The sequence below is a fragment of the Lycium ferocissimum genome, chromosome 4, assembly GCF_029784015.1.
Source record: "Lycium ferocissimum isolate CSIRO_LF1 chromosome 4, AGI_CSIRO_Lferr_CH_V1, whole genome shotgun sequence".
Taxonomy (NCBI): domain Eukaryota; kingdom Viridiplantae; phylum Streptophyta; class Magnoliopsida; order Solanales; family Solanaceae; genus Lycium; species Lycium ferocissimum.
Window position 1 is genome coordinate 48,002,697 of NC_081345.1, and position 17,236 is coordinate 48,019,932.

General features: G+C 32.3%; 1 protein-coding gene across 2 annotated transcripts in view; it reads left to right on the forward strand.

Moving 5' to 3' along the window:
• Positions 1-15,168: 15,168 nt before the first annotated feature.
• LOC132053392 (external alternative NAD(P)H-ubiquinone oxidoreductase B1, mitochondrial) overlaps positions 15,169-17,236 on the forward strand; it is a 56,837-nt gene continuing 54,769 nt past the window's right edge. Inside the window, exon 1 of one of the 2 annotated variants that reach the window (XM_059445402.1) lies at positions 15,169-15,299. In XM_059445402.1, the coding sequence (XP_059301385.1) occupies positions 15,220-15,299 (80 nt within the window). In that variant the 5' untranslated portion in view covers positions 15,169-15,219. The remainder of the gene's footprint in view (positions 15,300-17,236) is intronic. The other variant, XM_059445406.1, reaches the window with a different exon arrangement.

Consider the following 17,236-nt stretch of genomic DNA (forward strand, 5'->3'; position numbering starts at 1 on the left):
ATTGTTATACAATTTTTTTCTTTTGATAAATGTTAAAAGTATATATGATTAAAATTGAATAGAATTATCGAGAAAGGCGCAAATATACCGCTCAACTTTGCGATTTAGAGCAAACATACCCCTCGTTACAAAATGGTGCAATTATACCCCTGCCGTTACAAAATGGTGTAAACATACCCTTTTTTGCTAATGATTTTTAAAAAAAAAAAAAATTATTTTGGTTATTTTTTAATTAAAAATATGCCACGTGACTTTAAAAAAAAGTCTACCTATTTTTTTTTATTAGACATATTTTTCTAAAGCCACATGGTAATTTTTTTTGGTGTGTCTGGTCTGGGTCGTTTAAAAAAATATCTCTGTGACTTTAAAAAAATAAGTCTACCCATTTTTTTTAAAGGAACTAGACCCGACCCACCCGAAAAAAATTACCATGTGGCTTTAGAAAAATATGTCTACTAAAAAAATAGGTATACTTTTTTATTTTTAAAGTCACGTGACATATTTTTAATTAAAAAATAACCAAAAAGATTTTTTTTAAAAAAATCCCGTTAGCAAAAAAGTTATATTTGCACCATTTTATAATGGCAAGGGTATATTTGTACTATTTTGTAACGACAGGGGTATATATACACCACTTTTATAACGAGGGGTATATCTGCTCAAAATCACAAAGTTGAGGGGTATATATGCACCTTTGCCCTAGAATTATAGATTAGGGCGTTTACATGATCAAGGACCAACACTAGCTTTTTTATAAACACATAGCTAAATCTAATTGTCTACGATGATTGTTATAGTTACAATTTTTGCAATTGAATATTTGATCAAATATTTTTTCCCATTTTAAATTTTCAGTAAAAGAAATAGTCAAAGCAAACTTTTTAAGTTCTTATTTATCTTTATGTTTCTAGCCAAGCATTTTAATCAGGGAAGGAAAAATATTGAATTTAACATTGCATTTATAGTTTACGATTAAAATAAGAAAGTGTTCACTTGTTAAGGAATAAAATAGCCTCACATAAATAGTGAAAAGAAGGCATTGTTGTAAAAAAAACAATTAGGAGTTTGTATATTGTTTAAGTTAGCCCACCGTATAAATTATGTAGATTGTAGGTTATGTAGACCATATAGATTTATAGGCGTATGTATATGTTCTAGGTGTATGTATCCGTTTTAAATATTACAAAAAGTGCGTAAGTGTGCGGCCCTTAAGTGATCATTACATTGTATTGGAGGAAAAATAGGATGGTTTGGAGCGTTGAGAGGTAGGGGTATATTGGTCATTTTGCGTTGGCCTTGCATGGGTTGTGACAGCTGTGCCATTTAACAACACTCTTTTCTTTAATCTCTTAATTGGTACTTATTTTTTGTATCTGATACAGTTGAGAACCATAGTCACCACTTCCTGATTAAGAAAGTTTCTATTTTGAGCGAAGTGGTGAAAATGGTTCTAAATTGTATATATGATATCCATATCCCTGGGCCTGTTGCTTTGCTGAATTGAGAGATATGTATCCCTCTAGTGAGCTATTTTCTTTTGTACTATTCTTGATTTTCGACATGTGTCCCATACTATATCCTGAATGCTATTGTTTGTAGTTTTGTGCAGAATTGTAATTGTAATTGCAATTCATTCCATTTTTTATGGGAGCAAGTTTTCTGTTCTTTTGTAAATTGTGAAGTTCAGTATTGACAAGAACAAGGCCTAGGTTCTTGATGAGTTAGATCTGAGCTGAAAAAGGAAAAGGAGGTTTTTGGTGTTTTCATTGATTACTATTTACTAGTATCAAATGTGCAATGTTATTTTGAAGGCACCTCAAAAGTGATTAAGAATATCTGATACAGTTCAGAACCATATTCACTACTTTGATGATTAACAAAATTTGGTCATCTTTGACTATTTGAGGAAAGTGGTGGTAATGGTTTTAAATTGTGCTATAATAAGTTGGTATTTTCCAACATATTTCTTCTTTAATCTTAGACTTTTGAATTATTTGATTGAGAAAATAGTGTATTTACAATGGCTTACTTCAATTTTATACGTTTATATGATTAAGAAGTGATCATGAAGAAATCAAGTGAAAAACAAGTCAAAAAGAGGTCAAAGTGAAGAAAATGACAAAAGTGGCTAAAAGTGCAAAAATGGGCCAGAACTGCAATTTCGAAAATCTGTAAATATGGAGGCTGTTTTTGTCATATTTTGACTTTGCAAAATTGGGGAACTATAAAAGAAAGACTTGGGAGTAATATCTTTCATCTTTGGCCATTTTTACGCAAGTTTGGGACCTAGGGTTCATCACCAACACTTTGGAAGAGAAGATTTGGAGGCACCCAATGAGAAATTCTTTACCAATTTCTTCTACTCTTGCTATGTATTGAATATTTATGTGTGGTGGTATTTCATTTCAATGCTTGAATATTGTTTATGCAAATATTCATATGTCTAGTTTGGACGAATCTCTTATTTTGCTTATGTATTAAACAATTTTTATTTCTAATTGAGTGGGTTTATTGTTTCTCTTTTAACTCTTCAAGCTTTAATGTCATGTAACGGTGTACAACATTATTTGTGCCTAAATACCCTTACTTTGCTTGGAAAAGAAAGTAGAGGTTAGACCCGCAAGGGTGGCTCAGTTGGTTGAGCATGAGGCTTTCATAATGAAGGTCTCAGGTTCGAAACCCCCTACCTACGACAGTAGGGGATTTGCCTTCTGGGTCGAGCTCGTCGCATAGAGCTTGCCTAGTGTGAGTTACCCCTTCTGTGTGGTTTGCGAGCTATTACACATAAGCTGGGTTTACCCTGTGCGCACCCGAAGGGTAGCGGCTGCGGGTTCCCATGTCATCAAAAAAAAAAAAGTAGAGGTTAGGAAAAGAGTTAATAGTAAGGATTTGAGGCTTAACCCTCATCTAATAACTTGAGCTAGGAATAAGATAGTTAACTTGAGATTCAATTGGTAGTGCTTAATTTCACACTCTAAAGCTTGAAAAAGTTTAGAGTGAAATTCATTGATTTGGTTGGAAGACTTTCAATGAGATTTTTGAAACCATTATCAATTAACATAAACTCGCTCTTAGTTGTAAAATTATAAAATATATTGGATCACTACTTGAGAGTAATTTCCCTTGTATCCATGCTTGTGGCCATTGATCATTTTACTTGCTTTCTAGGTTAGTTTACATTTCTGCATTAGGTTAGTTTACATTTCTGCATTAGTTAGAATTTTCTCAAAACCAAAATATTATCAAGTGTTTGACTTAGTGTAGAAAGTGAAAATTTCTTACTTGCTTGATCGCCTAGTATATTGTTTCTTGTGGGGATTTGACCCCGACTCATAGTTGGGTAATTATATTGCATACGATCGTATACACTTTCTCTTTGTGGAGTGGATTTGGACGTTATCATGCTACTCCTTTCGTTCCAATTTAAATGTCTTGCTTTTTTGGTTTGTTCCAAAAAGTTTCTATATTTAACGGGTTAACGTTGTGGATAAAGAGAATATATGGTTAAGCTAGGTAGATTGTCATTAGATAAAACTATGATTTCATTAAAATTGTGTTGATGTAAATGAGGTCAACATGCTAGTGGAAAGTGTTGTTCAAGGTTATTAATCTCATTGAAAATTTTCAATTAGGCGGTAAAGTGGATTCATTTCTGTCTAAGTGCCAACAATGCGTTTTTTTTTTTTTTTTTGCAATCATTTCAAGCAACAATAATTACTACACATCAGCCGCAAGTAAAGTAGAATGGGGCATGAATCACTATTGACCATATTTTTAATTTCAGGCGTTTCTTATACGGAAAAGGGCCAAAATTACCCCTGAACTTTGAAAAATAGTTCATCCATAATCGTTATCTTTAGGCCAATTATACCCTTACGATTTATACTATGGGGTCAATTATACCCCTTGCCTAATCATTGCCACGTGGCATCATCTAGCCCTTCAAAATTATTTTACCCTCAAATAATTTTTTACTCACTAAAATAACTCAATCCGACCCGAATTTTTTTTTTTAAGCAAAAATAATACGGAATTATTTTTATATTTTTTTTGGAAAAATTATCCGTATTATTTTTGCTGGAAAAAAAAATTCGGGTCGGATTGAGTTATTTTAGTGAGTAAAAAATTATTTGAGGGTAAAATAATTTTGAAGGGCTAGGATGATGCCACGTGGCAAAAGCATAGCTAGATAAGGATATAATTGACCCCATAGTATAACGGTAAGGGTATAATTGGCCCTAAAGTATAACGAAGGGTATGAATGAACTATTTTTCAAAGTTCAAGGGTAATTTTGGCCCTTTTCCGTTTCTTATAAGTAGGATTACAATCTGAATGTAGTTTCTATAGTTCAATCGTATACTATTTGAAGTTTTCTTAGTTCCATATTTTAATGATTTATGAGTAAGTATAATTAAAACTACTGATAAAAAAATGTATCCACTATTTTTTGACTGAAATGGAGTCCTTTGAGGAACAAATTCAATAAATGGGTTTGTCAGAATTTTTGTAACTTAAATGGTGAAAACGCATGCCTGGTAGAGCACCTTCAGTGTGCTATTTTCACATCTAAAAGCAGACGGTTCGTTAAATATATTTACACGGAAGGTGCTCTGCTACCCATGAGCCTTCAGTGGATATTTCAAACTTTAGAAAAAGACTCATCTTTCCAAAAGCACCTCCAGTGTAAATTTTTAAAATCGGAGAATCTGAAAAAGTAAACTTTTCTTGTATGACGTGATAACTGAAACAACTTTTCCAGAACCTACAGGCTCATACCTGCTAAGTCATCTTCAACCTAATGACAAAAACAATCTTCCTTGGACGCTTTTCTTTTCATTTTTTTTCAATATTATTTTTTGCTTCATAATAATTATTTGTTATCGGTAGATAATTTTTTAAACCAGTATGTTAAAAATAAAACTGCATACTTTAAACATTTTGTTACTCCATCTGTCTCAATATATGTGATATAGTTTGACTAGGAATAAAGTTTAAAAAATAAAGGAATACTTTTAAAACTTGTGATTTAAAACAAGTCATAGATATTTGTGTGACTGTAAATCATTTTATTAAAGGTAAAAGGAGAAGTTTTAATTTAAATTATTTCTAAATACGGAAAAGGGCCTAAAATACCCTTGAACTATTAAATTTGGCGCAAAAATACCCTTCATCTACCTGTGGGCCCTAAAATACCCAGGGGCGGATTTACATGGTGGTGAGGGTGGTCACCCGAACACCCTCGGCAAAAAATTACAGTGTATATATAGGTTTGATTTTTCGTGTTTTTGTACATATATTAACTTTTGAACACCTTAAACAAATGTAAAAGGTTAGCTCAAGCAGTCCAGGGTGTTCAAAATTGTCTCTAGCGTCCTAGCCTCCTAGGTTCGATCCCCAGGGACAACATAATTTTTTATATTTAGCTTTTGTTGTTTTTTTCGAACCCCCCTAATGAAAATCCTGGATCCGCCACTGAAAATACCCCGGACGTTAACCTTTGGGGCCTAAAATACCCCTATCATTAACCTTTGGGGCCTAAAATACCCTTATTTTTAACGGACCCATTTCAAAACTCAATTAACAATTTCATTTATTATGTGGCAGCTTCTCGTTGGTTAATAAAATAATTAACTTAAACTAATTAATCCCTCATTTAACCCGATCCAACTAATAAGCCCTACCCGCCCAATTAAATCCCCTTTTATCCATATCAAAAGAAACCCTCGAACCCATTCAACTGATAAGCCCGACCCTCGAACGGTGCAGACATTTGGATGGTGATTCAAGCAATACATGAAATACTGAAGGAAACGAACCATGAAACAGAAATACACTGTTTCTATTTTATTTTAGTTCAAACTTTCAAAGTAGAATTAGTCAAACACCACCCTGTAAAAGTAATATTCTTTTCTATTTTCTTTTTTGCATTGCTATATATGTTGCTTCATACATTCATGATTCACTAATAAATAACTCATGTATTGGTTGAATCATCACCCAAATGTCTGCACCGTTCGAGGGTCGGGCTTATCAGTTGAATGGGTTCGAGAGTTTCTTTTGATATGGATAAAAGGGGATTTAATTGGGCGGGTAGGGCTTATTAGTTAGACGGGTTAAATGGGGGATTAATTAGTTTAAGTTAATTATTTTATTAACCAATGAGAAGCTGCCTCGTAATAAATGACATTGTTAATTGGGTCTTGAAATGGGTCAGTTAAAAATAAGGGTATTTTAGGCCCCAAAGGTTAACGCCAGGGGTATTTTAGGCCCCAAAGTTTAACGTCAGGGGTATTTTAGGCCCTAAAGGTGGATGGAGGGTATTTTTGCTCCAAATCTAATAGTTCAAAGGTATTTTAGGCCCTTTTCCGTTCTAAATATAACAATGTATCATTCTTTTTAGGACAAACTACAAAAAGAAAGTGTATCACATAAATTGGGACAGATGTAGATGATCAAACCAAATCGGAAAAAAATAATCAAATCAAATCGGAAAAAAATAGACTTTCATCTACATCTGTCCCAATTTATGTGATATACTTTCTTTTTGTAGTTTGTCCCAAAAAGAATGATACATTGCAATATTTAGAAATAATTTAAATTAAAACTTCTCCTTTTACTAATAAAATGATTTACAGTCACACAAATATCTATGACTTGTTTTAAACCACAAGTTTTAAAAGTATTTCTTTCTTTCTTAAACTTTATTCCTAGTCAAACTATATCACATATATTGGGATAGATGGAGTAATAGAATGTTAAAAGTATGCAGTTATATTTTTAACATACTGATTTAAAAAATTATCTACCAATAACAAATAAATTATTATGAAGCAAAAAATAAGATTGAAAAAAAATGAAAAGAAAAACGTCTAAGGAAAATTGTTTTTGTCATTGGGTTGAAGATGCCTTATCAGGTATGAGCCTTTAGATTTTGGAAAAGTTGTTTCAGCTGTCACATCATACATGAAAAATTTACTTTTTCAGATTCTCCGATTTAAAAAATTTATACTGAAGGTGCTTTTGAAAAAATGTGCCTTTCTCCAAAGTTTGAAATATTCACACTAAAAGCTCATGGGTAGCAGAACACCTTCAGTATAAATATATTTAATGGATCATCTGTTTTTAGACGTGAAAATTGCACATTGAAGATGCTATGTCAGGCATGCGTTTTCACCGTTTAAATTATGAAAATTCTGACAAACCCATTTATTGAATTTGTCCCTCAAAGAACACTAAATTCAAGAATACGAAAGGAAAAAAGAAGAATGAACATGTCTACATCAAGGAGATATACATATACTGCCGAATGTTTTGATTAATGTGCCTTTTCACTTTGAAGATTTCATACTTGACGTGAGCAAGGAAATAAATATATAGTGATGAGAATATTCAAATACAAGAAGTAGAAATATATTTAATGGATCGTCTGTTGTTAGCCGTGAAAATCGCACACTGAAAGTGTTATGTTAGACATGCGTTTTCACCATTTAAGTTATGAAAATTCTGACAAATTCATTTATTGAATTTGTTCCTCAAAGGACACTATTTAGATCAAAAATTCAAGATTACGAAAGGGCAAAAAAAAAAAGAATAAAAAAGAATGAACATGTCTACATCAAGGAGATATGTATTCTGCCTGAATGTTTTGATTAATGTGCCTTTTCACTTTGAAGATTCCATACTTGACGTGAGCAAGGAAATAAATATACAGTGATGAGAATATTAAAAGATAACAAGTAGAAAATGAAACTCATGTGAGAGTCTTAATTTATTTGGCCGAACTTATTCTTTCTTTTTTAAATGCTAATTTTAAAAAGTTGATGTTTGACCAAGTATTTAAGAGCAAATAAGTGTTTTTAAGTAGTAATAAAAGTATTTTTTTCAGAAGTTGAAAAAAAATATTTTACTTTGTCCAGACACACAAGTTCTGCTCAAATATTGATAGAAGCTCTTTACTTTCAAATTGATTAGCCAAACACAAATCGTTTCTCTTCAAAAATACTTTTTCGAAAAACATTTACGACAAAAATACCTTTCAAAAATAGATCTTAGAAAACAAGCTACCTCATCCCTTTTGCATGAATTTTGGAATTTTTTTTATTTCTCATTTATCAATATTTGAATGGGAAAAGGTTCAAATCTACAACCCTACTTTTGAATATTGGTTAATCCACAATCTCCCAAGAATAAAATCGTGAGAGGAGTAACGTACCACATTTTTAGTTTATTTAATTTGTTCCCAATCCTTGCATTCGTAAATTTGACAGCTTATTTTATTAGGATAAAATAATAACACCTTCTCTTCTTTTTCTTAACTAATACAAAAGAATATAATTCTAATATCATTACAAATTTAACTCGTCAAATTAAGATATAAGAATTTTCATATGGAGTCATTAGTTCCCTGTCATTTTCAAGATCTAGTTTTATCATTTATGCCATGACATAGAGGACGTTGAAATTCAACAAAACAAAAAAAAAAAAAATCGATATACAAACAGAAATTAAATAAATTCAAATGCAAAAACAGTCCACACATTTATTTCCATTCCCATTCCCCGTTTCTCTCTTCTCAGATTCATTGACCTAACAAGAAAGAAAACTACTTTTTCGTGATTTTCATTAACAATATGACAAACAAAATCCAATTATTTGAATATTTAACTTTTGGCTAGGAAATATTGTGCATCCATTCAAGTCTTAGATCGTCTAATCTGATCTCATCTAATAAAATAATACCAAATTCACTTAACGGAATAGTATAATCATACTGAAGGTAATCTTTATGTTTGCTAGAGATAGGGTGAATTTTGCCGGGTTTTATAACAACTGTCACAACTCAAATTCATGACACGTATTGTTCGGTTCGGGTCCAAGCCTGCACAGATTAGTCTTTCAGTCTACATCACATTGAGCGTCAAAAGTGCGTGTATCGTGTGAACTTAAACTTGAACTTGAGCATCACAATAACAGAAGGTAAATAAAGGGCAAGACAGCCCAGTGCATTAAGCTTCCGCTATGCGTGGGGTCTGGAAAAGGGCCAGAACAAAACTATTGTATGAAGGCCTTACCCTGCATTTCTGTAAGAGGATGTTTTCACAGCTCGAACTCGTGACCTCCTGATCAAATAACGGAAGAGAAATATAGGCAATATTCAAAATTAGGGGGTGAATTTGACCCTTTTCCCTATTTGAATTGATTCTTATATTTCTTCAAGAGAATAATTAAGTGGCCACGTTACAATTGAACATAGTTTTCACAAGTTCAACCCCTCATTACTTGAAGTTTTCTTTACATACATATTTTGTAATTAGGAATCGTATGAGCGCCTGCTAACATAAGTAATGATTCTAGCTTAATGTAATGAACCTTCTTAATTAATCACTCATTGACTCCACTCATATAGTTAGTAATCTTCTTCATCTATTAATTATGTGTTTTTTTATACGACTACTTACACATTTTGGACAAAGCAATATATAACTAAGAACGGCTGCTAGATAAACTTTCTACCCCGTTGTTTCATTTTATCTGTCTTAATTAATTTAACAAAATTTAAAATTTAAGAATATAAAGAAGATTTTTGGATGTTCTGGTCTTAAAACTAAACGGATGTTTTATACAGTATATAATATTCCTTAAATCTTGTTATCTTAAATATATCATGTCATTCCTATAAGAGTGTGTCACTAAGGATAAAATAAAAATGTTTGGATTAAAAAAATTATTTTTAAAACAGACTAATTAGAAGAAAAAATAAGGCCCATAAATTAAAACGGGAAGTATTAAAATAGTTGTTCTAAGATGTTTCTTACAACCATAAATATTAAAGTTTTATAGCTAGACAAATGATATGACATGTTCAAGATCATAAATTTAATTGTTTTTCTTTTTTAAACTCTTTATCGAATCAAGTTATAGCCTAAAATAAAACTAGGAAATCTCAATCTCTCTCTCTCTCTCTCTCTCTCTCTCTCTCTCTCTCTCTCTCTCTCTCTATATATATATATATATATATATATATATATATATATATATATATATATAGGCACACGCCTACATGGCGTTCTAAAAATGTAGTATTTACATTTATTTTTTTGTCAGATTTTAGCCTTTTGCTTTGTTTCTTTAATTAAATATTCAATTTTTCATCCTTCCGAAAAAAGACCGAAACGTTTGCCATAACTAATAATGGAACAGTCACAACTTTCCAACCAATTGTGATACTTTTGATAAGGTGCGGTAACGCGATAACTAACATAAATAAAGAGGTTATTTCATTAAGGGGAAAAAAAACACTATTCACATTTTTTTTTTACACTTCTTAGTTATGAGTTTCTTTATCACGTGAATTCTTTCCTGCCAAGTGTCACGCCCCGAACCATAGCTTGGGCGTAACACGGCACTCGGTCTCTCATACTGCATGTGACCGAGCGAATCACATGGCTTACTGAATCATCATGAGGCATACATGGGCGGAAATATAGCATGAATGTGATGAGCTTTTATAAAACATGAGAAGTCACCATATAATATAGAAATAATCGTTTAAATCATGAATGCGGATAATATCATAAATAAGCCAAACCGGCTAACCGACTCTGAAAGTCTAACATGACATAACTGACTTGTCTAGTCTATGAAACCTCTAACAAAAGTCTGATCATGAAAACATATTCGCTGGGACAAGGCCCCCAGCATACCTTTAACTGTATACCCAATAAAAGAAAGACAATGTCTAAACCCCGAAGGAGGTGGGGCTCACCAAATAAAGCTGATACGAGCAGATCCTAATGAGCAGAAGCGTCGTCCTGTAAATCCGTACCTACATCGTGAAATGCAGGCCCCCGGGAAATAAAATGGGACGTCAGTACATTGAATGTACTGGTATGTAAAGCAACTGAAAGAAATAACATGGGACATGAAATAACAGGATAAGAAGTGAAACTGAAAACCTGGACATGAGCATGAGCATGGATACATAGATATATATAACATGAGTAAAAACATGGTAAATAGGGAGAGCATTTCATAAACTGACAACATGATATCACCACGTGGGTACGTGGAGTCTGGTACCTCGCCGGACCAGCAGAGCCCCCATACCTTGCCAGGGTATAAGGTGTAACGTGCCTGATGGATCCATTCAGTGTAAAATTAAGGAATCGTCCTAACTGGGCGGAGCGATCCTTGTCCTACGGTGACTACGTAGTTTCAGGCTATCAGAGCCTTCTCGGTAACTTGTGCAACTCCCAAAAACATGAACATGATATAGTTGGCTAAGAAGCCTATGATTTTCGCGGATTAACTTATAAACATGGTTTCATGAAATAACTTGTATTTAGCATGTATGTATCTTATATCATGGCATGAGAGTAATTGTGTAATATAAGTGCATGAAAACTTGTAAAACATGTAGTATATTTCTTGAAAACATCATAATAGTCATAACTTGCATGTAAGAATCCATGGAATGCAAAGTATGGGTTTTCATGGATTATAGACAGATTCTCAATAATCATAATGATGTATCAAGAACACAATGAAGAATTTATAACAATTTAATACATAATATAACATGGGGCATGGACCTAGGATTATCATGAACATGGTTAAAACCCTAGTTTTCGTGAAGCTTCATACTTTATGGAAGAAGAAGCGTGGGGAAGAACAATGATGTTCCCACACGTAGATAAAAACCCTACATACCTGGTAATGCTCCAAAACTTGAATTAAAGACTTGAACTTTGAAGAAGATTTTGAAAATCTTAAATCTTGAACCTTGAGATGGGTTTTCTTAAAAATCCTAGGTTGGGAATGATGATTTATTGTTTAGATTACAAGGATATATATTAGAATTGACTTAGAATGATTAGAATAGGCTTACCTTGGTATTCTTGATGATGGGAGAGGGTAGGAGGTCGTTCTAGGGCTTGAAGGAATGAAAACTAATGATTTGGACTGATATGGACGAATATATACTATTCTAGAACATTAAATTTTACGCCCAACAAAATACGAGCCGTATTTTGAAAGACGGGCCGTATTTCGGTTTGTATTTCAGTCCGTATTTTGTTTGGACTGCTCTGCGATTCTTCAGTAAAATGGCCATAACTCTTTGCACAGATGTCCGTTTGACCCCCATAATATACCGTTGGAAAGGTATTACAAAGCTCTACAACTTTCATCAAGGAAGTTTTCCCAAATTCCAAATAAGATTTGAAATAGGGGCCATATTTCAAAATACGGTCTGTATTTAACAATGAAATCTCCCAATGCCAAATTCCAGAATGCTCAGTGATCTTTGGTGCCAACTTACGACTTAAAATACGGGCCGTATACTGAAATACGGTCCTTTGTTCATGGGCATAAACCCCTATCTTACAACTGAAGAGGAAATTCCAATTCCCACATTCTTTATCTGGTTTTCTAAGTCTAGAATCATGGTCAAAGCTTAGGTTAAAGGTACGGAGTGTTACACCAAGGTTCCTATGAAGTGCGCCATTATACCATACGGTAACATTCCTTCCAAATTGATTACAGTTTTTGTTGTACAATTTCCATCTGTTTCTTCGTAAATTACTTCATTCTGAAATTATATATTCATGAAATACTACATTTTCCTGGAAAAAGTGTAATACTTTTTCCTTTGAACATTTTGAGATTACTTAGTATTCAACTGCAGATTTTGGTACCCAGATTGGACCAAGCCTCTTAATATCTCTACATCGTTGTCTTCTTCATCGATGATGGGTCGTTTATTTGGCATAAACCCTTTGCAACGTATGATTTTTTGTTATATAGGCCACTTTTTCCCTTATTTTTTAAATTCCGTTCAAAATGCTTTTTCATTTTTACTCTCTCTCTCTTCTTCCTGATTCTGTTTAATTATTCAATCTCTCAGTGACTTTGATAAGATAATCCATTTAGGTTGATGGAAAAAAAAAAAGAGGAAGTAAATGGTGATGAAGATAACGAAGAGGAGGAAGAAGTAGGAAAGAAAAAAGTTGATGTGAAAAATAAGTAATTCGAACCAGTATAAAAAATGCACGTTATAAGAACTTTTATTTTAACATTATACAAGGAGTTAGATTTATTCTTTGTTCCTTATTTTTTAATTTCATCTAAAATGCTTTCTTTTTAACTCTCTTCTTCTTCTTCTTCTTCTTCTTCTTGATTTTGTTTAATTATTTCATTTCTCAGTGATTTTGATAAGATAGTCTATTTATGTTGATGAATAGAAGAAAATGAGGAAGTAAATGGTAACGAAGATAGCAAAGAGGAGGAAGAAGCAGGAAAATTTAATATGAACTCTTATTTTAACCTTATATAAGGACTTAGATTTATAACATATTGTTCACAAATATATTTAGGTTGGTATAGATGAAAACGAGGAAGTAAAAGGTGACAAAGGTAGTGAAGAGGAGGAAGAAGTAGGAAAGAAAAAACTTATGTGATAAATAACCAATTCGAACCAACATAAAAAATGCACGTATATGACTTTTATTTTAATCTTATACAAGGACTTAGATTTATACATGTCGTTCACAAATTTATTTAGGTTGATGAATAGAATAAAATAAGAAAGTAAAAATAGTGACGAAGATAGCGAAGAGGATCAGGAAGAAGTAGGAAAGTAAGAAATTGATGTGAAAAATAAGCAATTCAAACCATTGTAAAATTAATGCACGCTATATAAACTTTGGATTTAACTTATATAAGGACTTAAATGTACAACATATTGTTCACAAATGTACTCCTGCCAAATCTATTGATTCATTTATCTCCGTTTGTAGTATTTTATATCTCCAATAGATTGAAGGTTGGATCCCATTCTAAGTTCATATGAATAATCTCTTCCAAGTAATTCCTTTTTCCTGAAGTTGTATATTGGATTTATAGGAGAAACTTCCAAAAGTAAGGAATGTATTAACTTCCAAAAGTAAGGAATGTATTATTTTTAAGATTTTCTCAATTTAGTATAATTTGATGATTTTGAGGGGGAAAATTATTTTATATCGAAAAGATTGACCGGTTCTAAAAGGTAAAGAAGTGTCAAAATAAATAATAAATAAATAAAAAAAGGAATACATAGAAGTGTCAAAATAAATAATAAATAAATAAAAAGTGGAATACATAAATCTTTTTTAGAAACATAAATGGGAAATTCTGGGAAAAAAGAAAAAAATAAAAACAAAAAAGATACTCAAAATATAGAGACAAAAAGAAGGGAAAATAAAAAGTTCTTGATTTAGAAGATTTAGGGTAATAGATGGGAGATCCAGTTTTGTTCTTTATTCCATTTGTATCTTTTTGTTTTTTTGGCTCTTTTAAGATTTTAAGCAACGAATGATAAAAGTACGAAAACTTGACTATACGTCAGCTTTTCTTCAAATTCGTTTCTTCCTTTACATACTTTTTAAAGAAAATAAATTTATCTTCACTCAGATTTTATTTATACAAGAAGTTACTTCAGAGAAACGCATGCATCTAATCTAACTTTTTTGAATTTGACAAATAATAAGGTATTTCAAATATTTAAAATTTAAAATATATAATTGTAATATTTCATTATTATAAAAGAATTATTTAAAAAAATTAATGTGGATATTTTTATTACCGCGGGCTTACTCACTAATATTAAAAATTAGCACTTCTAAGACGTGTCACATGCAAACTTAAGATAAACCCTCCATTTGGGGACATCTGATTTAGAGAAGAAGACAACGGAAAATAATTAAAAAAAGGATTAGAAAAAGAAGACTGGGATAAACTAATTTTCAAATCCCAATGTTTGGCCCCAAAAAAAAAGTTGACACGTTTATTATATATTCCACCGTTTCAATTTAAATGTCTTACTTATTTTTTTTTTTTTTTACCTGTCATAAAAAATGTGTCTCTTCCTGTCAGTAAAAAATATGTCTCTTTCTCTATTTAGTAATTTTGATAAATTTTAGAGCACAATATTTAAAAGACATACATTTAAAAATATTATTTTATTTTTTAAAATCCGTGTGTCCTGTCAAATTAACTGACGGGAGAATAATATTGTCAGACAGAGACTGTACTTCTAGACAACTCATCACTTTACACTCCTTTGCTTGTTTGTTTCATTAAATACCATTTCCTCCGCAGTTTAAATCAATCAAGATTTGAAAAGAAACATTGGCAAGTTCCAATCTTTGAACAATTTTGATAAGTGGAAAAAAAGAAAGAAGATGCGGGGCTTCACATATTTTTGCAAAGCTTTTCATAGCGATTCTTCTTATTCAAGACTTCTTGTTCTCTCTTCTGTCAGGTTATTCATTTTCTTTCCAAATTTTGTGATTTTTTTTGTTTTTTGTTTTTTGTGTAATACTACCAATGTTGTTCACTTTATTTGACTTCCATGTTTCATTCTTCTTTTCCTTTTGAGGTTCTTGATTTTGTGTTGCTTTGAAGTTTGTCATACAAGTTGGATGACCCTCTAGAGTTTACTCTTAGATCCTGTTGCCTTCATGTTAAGTATATAAATTAGACAAATAACAAGGGATGGTGAGAGTTTTGACAATTTTTCTTTTGGATGGGAGTCATCTTTTAAAAACATAATGAGAATTTGGGTGATCACGGCGGTAAGTTGCTATTTGTTATTTCTTCTACTTTGACTATTGTATTAGTCTGTTCTCATGGTTTGTTCGTTATTCCTTTTTCATCTGGCTTTGAATTGCTTCTTCCTATGCCGAGGCTCTATCGGAAACAGCCTCTCTACCTTGGTAGAGGTAAGGTCTGCGTACATTCTACACTCCCCAGACCCCACTTTGTGGGATTTCACCGGGTATGTTGTTGTTGTTGTATTCAGTAGGTAGACGTTACTTGTAGTGTGTATAATTTATGAATTCAGTTATCATAGGGAGCGTATTTAGAGTATCTATATAAAAAGATTGTATGCTTGATTCTCTCTCTTGTTCGAGACAAGTCTTGAATCTAGAATATTGTACTGTAGGATTTAACAACGAAAAAAGCTGGGACGAAGTTGTCAATAATAGATTACTACGTAAAAGAAACTTTCCCCCAAAGATTTAATAGTTGGTCCATTCTCAGCAGGGGCATTTTAGGCGTAAAAAGGTCACGTGAACCCATGGTCACCCGATCAAACTCGGTATATTGTGTGTATAATTTTTAAAATATATCTAGTATTACTTTTTGGAACCCATGCTACAAAAGGTTTAGCAGTGCACTTGGTTGAAAGTTAAGTTATTTACCTAGAGGTTGAAATCTCATTCTGATTTATCCAATTTGACCAATAAAAGAAGTGGAACAAATGATTACATTACAACCAATAGTTGAATGTGTTCAAGTGATCATTTGTTGTTTAGACTCCAACTGCTGGTCTAAATAGTGTGAAGTTGTGTATAATAATGTAAACTCTTGGAGATCAGTCTTTTTGATTTTTGTGGAGTATAGCTCGAGTAAATCGGATGCTCTACGAAGATAAATTTTGTCCTATGGATTCCAAAAGTGGGAATATAGTTTTTAACGAGCCATGCTTGTACAAATCATGACCAATGACTATTTCTTTTAAGAAGTTAGAGGTTGACTAGTTTGACTTTTAACACTTCTATCTATTGACTAAGAAGAGATTATGAGCTCTTCATCAAAAAAGAAGAGATCATGAGTTCTTACTTTATCATTTGTCTTGTAGTTGCAGATATATGCCTCTTAAGTTGTATGAGGGAGATACGTTTGTCGAGATCACGATAGGGACAAATTCTTATAAGCTGTTCTGACCTTCTAAATTATACTTTGACTGGGCACGGAGTTTAAGAAAAAAGGATAATTTTTTAAACTTGTGGTCTAAAATAAGCTATAGATATTTGTGTGTCTATGAATCATCTCGTTAAGGGTAAAATAGGAAGTTTGAAGTTAAATTGTTAATAAATATAGAAAGGTGTCATTCTTTTTGGGATTGGAGGGAGTAATCTAGGGCTGGACTCAATTGAAACGTTGATGCTTAATGAATGAAATGTTGTGGTTCCGTTAAAGAGTGATTTTTTTTCCTCCCATATTTGATCGAGGATTTTGTTACTTAGTACTTTTCTGCTGCTTGTTACAGTACTGGAGGTCTATTGGCATATGCAGAATCGAACGTCGAGAGTGGGAAACAAGAAGTTGAAAAGAATCAATCAGAACCAGAAAAGAAGAAGAGAATAGTGGTGCTTGGAACAGGATGGGCTGGTACCAGTTTCCTAAAAGATC